This window comes from Nicotiana tomentosiformis, chromosome 1 (assembly GCF_000390325.3).
Source record: "Nicotiana tomentosiformis chromosome 1, ASM39032v3, whole genome shotgun sequence".
Taxonomy (NCBI): Eukaryota; Viridiplantae; Streptophyta; class Magnoliopsida; order Solanales; family Solanaceae; genus Nicotiana; species Nicotiana tomentosiformis.
In genome coordinates this window covers 48,601,896-48,610,175 of record NC_090812.1, presented here as the reverse complement: position 1 = coordinate 48,610,175, position 8,280 = coordinate 48,601,896, and the positions used below count along the sequence as shown (strand labels likewise).

Genomic DNA, 8,280 nt, shown 5'->3' with positions numbered 1-8,280 from the left:
AATACATTCCAATCCAAAGTCATGTTGTATCCTTCTTCAAATCAAGCAACTCTTATCTGTCGTATCCAACCTTCCTTCGTATAGTAGCCAATATTCCAAATTAAGCCCGTAGACCTGGTCACTATCCATCATGAATCCCAAATCACTCTAAACTTTCCATAAGGCGTATAGCTATCCTACCACAGAACCCATATGCTACTCTGCCACTCTCCCACTTTGGTCAAACCCTCTTCTTTAAGCAACTACCCGAATTTTGTTTCTCACACTTGGCCTTCTAGAAATTTAAGCACTGCAAGACACATCCCACATGTCCTTCCTCATCCTTCATTGCCCAGTTGTTGCCTTAACTCAATATCTATCTCTGTAGCACTTGAACCAATAGATCGCTACCAACTTTAAACCTCCCCGAAGATCATCTTCCTTGAGCCCTCAACACCCGGACCACCGATTAAGTCCTGAACCACCGCACACTGCGATCTCTAACAGCCGCTTCCCCAGAACTATTTCACACTACCCAGCCCCGAAGGCAAATTGATGAAGACCATAACACCGGCGAACTTAACACATTCAATCCAGGGCGACGACACCACATCACAGATAAAAATTCACCATGCTCGAAATACCAAGTCCTGTTACTCCGTCAACCCAAACCTGAACATTCATAGTCTGATTGCCTTTCCTTTGCCGGAAATAAAATACTGGATCTCTGAATCATGCACTGAGTAAACCTCCTTCCAAGTCATTTACTGCTTCGACACATAGACAAGCATCCTACCATTACATAAATACAGTGCAATAGCAATACACGAATCGTCATAACAATCAATGCCAAATCTCAAAACCTAAGGTAATACTAATACCGAGCTGAAACGACAGAACGGCCTTCCGCAAGGCGACGACTATAGCCCAATCAAATAAGCAGGGAGAAACATCCTGCACTGCATCTGTAGTACCATTAAAATTCCTCGATTCCCAATTTATAAAAAGCGCTTCACGCCGCATAAGGTTGAATAGGTAGGAAACAAAGGCATAAGCCTCAAAGGAATCAAATCGCACGATGACGAATCAAGAAGGGAAGTGCTCCTAACAGAACTGCAGCCTCTCGAAGATTAGTACAGACGTCTTCGTACCGATCCGCAAGACTCTACTAGACTTGCTCATGACTCATGAGACCTAAGTGAACCTAGTGCTCTGATACCATGTTGTCACGACCCAAAATCTATTAAAGGTCATGATGACGTCGGACACCGCTGTCAGGCAAGCGAACACTAAATACTTAATTTAGTTCTCATTTAATATTTTTGAAATCATAATATCCTTCAATTAAATAATAAAAGATGAACTTTACCGAGTAAATAATAATATTTTTAACAATTTCAATACTGAACAATCCATAATCACCCCAAAACCCGGTGTCATAAGTGCATGAGCATAAACTAGGAATAAAATACAATACAGTATCTGTCCGGAATAAAAATTTGGACAGGAAAGAAAATATAAATACTCTGAAGGAGATTCTGCTGGCTGCGGATCGTAACATAATATGCAGCTCACCCAATTCCCCATATCAATCGCGCCACTACGCCCACAAGGTCACTAGACATATATGCACCTGCACAACAAAATATGCGGCAAGGGTAGTATGAGTACGTAAATCAACGCATATCCAGTAAGTATCCTACCTAACCTCAAAGAAGTAGTGACGAGAGGTCGACTTCGACACTTACTATGGGCTATAAATAAAATGTCAATGATATAATTAATCGTGGATTTTATAAAACAACTGTAAACTCAATAACATGAAGCAAGTGAACAATTCTTTTGCTAATAGGAGACTTCCAGGTTTATTTTTCATCATTTATCATTTGTATCTCGGGCCAATGAAGTAAAATCAATTACTATAGATTTCAGAGCAACCAATTAAATCATGCGCAATCATGCTGAGGTCGTATGGCCCGATCAACCATAAATATTTAAACAGTGCACTGCCGAGGGTCGAACGACACGAACCATAGATGCATCTATTTAACCTGCCGAGGCATTCAGCCCGCTCCACAAAAGAGAAAATACAATTTAAAACAGCCAAATTCAAGATTTATTAAGGGCAACTATTCAAGAAAAATACAAATTCTCATTTACGGTCAAGAAGAATGAAGTTTAACCTTTTAAAATTCCTTTACCAAGTTTCGATATGATTTAATCAATTTAAATTAACAAGTAGGATGCAAGCATCACCATTATAACATGATCTAAGTCCTAGACTACCTGGACATAAGCATATTAGTAGCTACGCACGGACTCTCGTCACCTCGTGCGTACATAGCCCCCACAAATAGAAGCACATATTGAATTGTTTCACCTATGGGGTTAGTTCCATCTTACAAGGTTAGAAAGGAGACTTACCTGGCTCCGAAGTTCCATAGCCGGCTCCCAAGCCTTTCAAACAATTCAAATCGATGCCCAACACTCCAAAAGTAGTCAATTTATGAGCAATTCCATAAATATATACTCTAATGCTCATTATAATCCTATTTACAATAATTTCCAACTCCATTCGAAAAGTCGATAAAAATCACCCTCAAACCCACATGCCCGAATTCCGAAAATTTTCGAAGACAAACTTTACCAATAACCCCACGAACTCAAATATATAATTTATTTCTATTTCCATGCCCAAATTCGTGGTCAAAATCCAAAAATATCAATTTCTAGGTTTTTCTTCCAAATCTCAAATGTCTACCAATTTTTATGTCTAAATCCATATATAAACTTTGTATTTAACTCACAACTAGAAGAAATCACTGACCTCTTGATGATGATGGAACCCCCCCCCCCTCAAAATTCTCTCAAAAATCGCCTAATTCCAAGTGGGAAATGAGGGAAATGGGCTAAGTCTCGGAATAAAAAGCCCTTGGCTCCAGTCGCAGATGTCGCATAACAAATGCATTGCAAATGCGAAGACAAGCTACCCCTGCCAAGGTCGCATTTGCGACCAAGATCCTCGCAAATGCGAAGGAGACAGATCCGCAAAAGCGACAAATTGTTCGCAAATGCGAACCCCTCAGAAAATTCCCACCCTTCACAAATGCGAACCCGTCCTCGCAAATGCAATGTTCGCATTTGCATCGCAAATGCGATCACACAAGAACCAGCAATCCAACTTCTTCACAAAACACTCTGAAGCTACTCCGAAACTCACCCGAGCCCCCGGGGCTCCAAACCAAACACCCACACAACTCTAAAAATATAACACGAACTTGCTCGAGGCCTTAAGCCACATCAAACAACATCGAATTCATGAATCGCACCCCAATTAAAGCTTAATGAACTTTAGAACTTCAAACTTCTACATTCGATGCCGAAACCTATCAAATCACGTCCGATTGACCTCAAAATTTGTACACAAGTCACATTCGACATTACGGACCTACTCCAACTTCCAAAATCGGTATCCGACCCCTATATAAAAAGGTCCACTTCCGGTCAAACTTCTCAAAAACCTTCAAATTTCTAACTTTTGCCAAACAACTCCAAAATGACCTACGGATTTCCAAATCCACATTCGGACGCGCTCCCAATACCAGGATCACCATACGGAGCTATTCCCAGACTCGTAATCCCAAACGGACATCGATAACATTGAAATGCACTTCAACCCAAATTTATGAATTTCTTCCAAAATGCCAACTTCCACAATAGGCGGCGAAATGCTCTCGGGTCATCCAAAACTCGATCCGGACATATGCCCAAGTCCAAAATCATCATACGAACCTGTTGGAACAGTCAAATCCCAAATCCGGGGTCGTTTACTCAAAATCACACCTTAGTAAATTCTTCTAACTTAAAGCTTCCGAAATGAGAATTTTCTTTTCAAATCAACTCTGAACTACCCGAAATTCAATTCTGACCACACGTACAAGTCATAATATCCTAAGTGAAGCTACTCATGGTCTCCAACCGCTGAACGAAGTACTAGAGCTCAAAATGACCGGTCGGGTTGTTACAGCTGCTGTCCTTCTTTCATAGAACTAGATTTGCAATTTTTCTTTTATGAAATCCATCATTGTTAAAAGTGACAATTCTCTTGCACGTCTCAAAACATTATTCATTGACTCAAGAATATTTGTTGTTAGCATATAATATCGTCATCTTGGACAATGTGAATGAGCCCATCTTCCTGGTGGTTCCTCCATTAAGTAGTCGAATGTTTTCTTATCAACAACAGCTATTTGGGACATAAAGTCATCAAATTCTGATTGATTGTATACTCTTGTAGCACTTTGAAATAGGTTTATTGTAGTGTTTCTTACTCTTCTTTGCTTTAGATTCTTCTCTAAATGATATATGCAAATACTATGGTAGCACTCAGGGAAAACTTTTGCAATTGCCTTGTGTCGATCTAATAAGAACATTAAATCTTTACGAATGCCAATTGCTTTTCTTAATTCTCTGAAGTACCATTAGTACAACTCGTTATTCTCTGAATCCACTACCCAAAATGCTATAGGAAAAATCTAGTTATTTGCATCCTTTGTAACTGCCACTAATAGAACCCTCTATATTTATTTTTTAGAAATGTTCCATCAACAGCAATAAGTGGTCTACAATACTTCCACCCAGAAATTGACTCCCCATACATAAAAAAAAAATATGTAAAGAAACAGGTTACATTGAAAAGTAAATAGAATTTAGTTTTGTGGTATGACAAGCTGCATACTAATGGATATTAGCATATGTGTGTTTCTGCTATGAATTAAAGATACTAGCAGAATAATAGGCTTGAGATTTTTTATATTTTGCATATGAAACCAGTATATTATACTGGTAATTTTGAAATTTTTAATACTACAGAATCTATATTTTTCATATCAACATGCAGTATTATATTTAATATTAATGTAGAGTTTGTTGTGTCATTTGCAGTATTCACTAATGAGCTGGAAAATAATGATGACAAAAAATAAAAAAAATACTAAAATTTTACAAGTTTTGTTTTTACCTGTTTTCTGCATCTCTCTTAATATTAGTATATGATCCTAGGTTTTTTTGTTCCATCATGTACAAATATGAAGGCAGCTGCTCATAATTTTCTTCTGTTGTTCCTCGTAATAAAGATATCCCTTTTTGAATAGCACGGCGTGCTTTTCCATAGCCAACATCTATTTCATGTGCTCTTTTCATTTCTGAAATGACAAACTTAGGCTTTGCTTCAGTAGTTATGTCTCTTAAGTTGTCAATCATGTAACCTCTTATCACATTTGAAGTCGCTTGTCTTTGATGTGACTTTCTAATGTCAACCGAGCATTCATGTTTTCTCTGAAATTTAACTATTTTAAAAAGTATTGATTCCTTAATTCTTGAACCTCGAACAGTCCAACCACACTTTTCATCACTACATATCAAAGAGTATCTTGTATTACTTGATCTTTCAACATAGAACTCAAAGTGCTCCTTGATTGTTGCTAAGCAAAAATATCTAATCATAGCATTTTTATCTTGAAAAACATTCCCCAATTTTGCATCATCCAATGATGCATTTTCCTTTAGTATTATTGATGGGGATTCTTTTGCCTTTCCTTTTGCTTTCCTTTTTTTCCCTTCAATTGTTTGCAGTGTTTCAAAGTGTTGATCTTTCATAGGAATTACACTCTCATTTTCCATTGTAATTTCGGAAATCGGCATCTATTGCTCTTCTGGTATTTCAGAAATCAGCATGTCTTGCTCTTCTGGAACATATGTCGTTCCCTTCAATAATTGTTGATTGTCAATCTCCATTATTGCATTACCTTCTTGTTGTTGATCTCCAGTAAAAAATTTAGAAAGTATTTTTGATATTTCAACAACAATTTTGCAGCCTTTGTAGTATGGATCGTTTCTTAAAAGCATCATACAGGAAGTAAGTTCTTCATCTTTTGTTACATGTATTCCCTTGTCGGTGCCTAGGTTGATATTAAGCCATACTGTTGCTTCAAACTTGTTCCTGTCGAACTCTATAACTTCAAAAATCTTATTAATGAATTCGTCAAATGAAGTCCCATCATTTATAAGGAGAAGCTTCGTTTTTTGATCTAAATACTTGTAATTTGGTGTCCATTTTTCATCGAAAGCAATAATCAAGAAATTTGTATGCATCCTGCATTTAATGTACACAAATAATTAGATATTAATATCCTACATTTTATTCAGGAAACAGAGAAAAGATTAGCCATTCACTTTTTTGTTTTTTGTATGATGAATCAGAGAAATTTACAGTATTATATGCTAGAGAACATTAGAGTAATAGTAGACATTTAGATGTTTTCTTCTGGTTTGAATCACAAATATTTCCTGTATAAAATGTTGGATGGTTGTGAAATTTACATATCAATTCAAAAGGGTTCAGCATATTATGTTGGTGTTTTGTTTTGCACTATTTTATGCAGCATTTTTTATGGTTTTGAATCAAAGATACCTCCAGTACTATATGCTAAGAGTTTGTAGTTTTGACATATCTAATCACAAAAGTCCAGCATTTTATTTAGGGTATTACAAACTTAGATGTGTTCTTCTGTTTTAAATGACAGATACTTCCAGTATAATATGTTAGAATTTTATGAGTTTTACATATCAATTCAGAAAGGTCTAGCATATTATACTGGTGTTTTGTTCTGCACCATTTTATACAGAATTTTTTCTGGTTGTGAATTAAAGATACCTCCAGTACTATATGCTGCAGAGTTTGTAGTTTTCATATATGTAATCATAAAAGTTTAGTATTTTATTCAGGACATTAGGAGAACCTTAAAAACTTAGATGTGTTCTTCTGGTTTGAATCACAGATACTTTCAGTATAATCTACTGGAAGTTTCTGAGTTTTACATATTAATTAAGAAAGGTCCAGCATTATATACTGGTGTTGTGTTCTATACCATTTTATGCATAATTTTTTCTAGTTTGAATCAAAGATACCTCCAATACTATATGCTGGAGAGTCTGTAGTTTTGACATATCTAACGACAAAATTTCAGCTTTTTATTCAGGATAGTAGGTGAATCTTAAACAACAACAACAATAACAACCCAGTATAATCCCACTAGTGGGGTCTGGGGAGGGTAGTGTGTACGCAGACCTTACCCTTACCCTGGGGTAGAGAGGCTGTTTCCGATAGACCCTCGGCTCCCTCCCTCCAAGAACTTCCCACCTTGTTCTTGGGGTGACTCGAACTCTCAACCTTAAACATTTAGATATATTCTTGATGTTTGAATCATACATACTCTCCGTATAATATTCTAGAAGTTTGTAAGTTTTATATATCAATTTAGAAAGGTCCATCATATTATACTGGATGTTTTGTTTTGCAATTAATTCATTTTTCATCACTTTAACTATGAGTTTTTTAATGAACTAGACATTTTCGGTGTTTAGTGGCAGCATAAAATACTGAAAATTAAATTACATTTATATATTATACAATCAAGCACAGAATAAACGTTTTTCATATAAAATTTATAATAATATATAACAATGCAAATATTATTAGTTACGATCTGAATTACAAACGAGAAGAATCGTAGATTAACGCATTGAGAAGAATAAGAAGATTAAACCAGAAAATTCGAAGAATCAGAAGAATAATTGTGAGAGCTTATTTCAATCTGTAGATTGGCGCTGCAAGATTCTGCTGAAACAGAGTATGGGGTCATGTCGCGTAAATTTTATAAATAGAGTAGGGGTATTTTTGTCAACAAATTATTCCCATGCTAATTTAGTGGCTAAATATAGTTTACTTTTGATTATGTGGCTAAATTTGATTGTCCGGGCGTAAAAATGGCTAGTTATAAATTTTTCGCCTACAATTTACATATCTATTCTAGTGTTAAATTTGCACATCAAATCAGATGGCAGTTGATGAATTTTGTATAGGGTAGTAAACTTTAGAAAAAGGCTAATCATCATTATCATATGGAAATTGAGTTTTGTACTACCGAATTATCTTTAGCTAAGACTTACAAATATGTTCTTTCATCATTTTAAATGTGAGAATATTATTAGTCCTGCTTGGCTCCGACAATGACCAGACGACCCTTCAATTAGCAAAATGCGACAAACATGTTAAAATGGAAGAGGCAAAAGTAACTAAAGTGCTGGAGGATATAGTAAAAGAATTAGTAAAGCTGGATTTTACACAAATATTGCTCGCGAGAATTTGGTATAAACATCTTCCGGTAATTTAAACAGAATTACAAATTAGAAAAACATTCTGCACTAAAGCTAGAAAGCTAACATTGCAAAGGAGGTAGC

General features: G+C 36.0%; 1 protein-coding gene across 1 annotated transcript; it reads right to left on the bottom strand.

Annotated features, from left to right (window-relative positions):
* Positions 1–4,145: 4,145 nt before the first annotated feature.
* Positions 4,146–5,661, bottom strand: LOC138906425 (uncharacterized). Its single transcript, XM_070195148.1, has 2 exons — positions 5,000–5,661; positions 4,146–4,449 (listed from the first exon to the last, which is right to left on the bottom strand). The coding sequence occupies exons 1-2, from the start codon at positions 5,659–5,661 to the stop codon at positions 4,146–4,148; spliced, it is 966 nt and encodes a 321-aa protein (XP_070051249.1).
* Between the last annotated feature and the right edge of the window lie 2,619 nt (positions 5,662–8,280).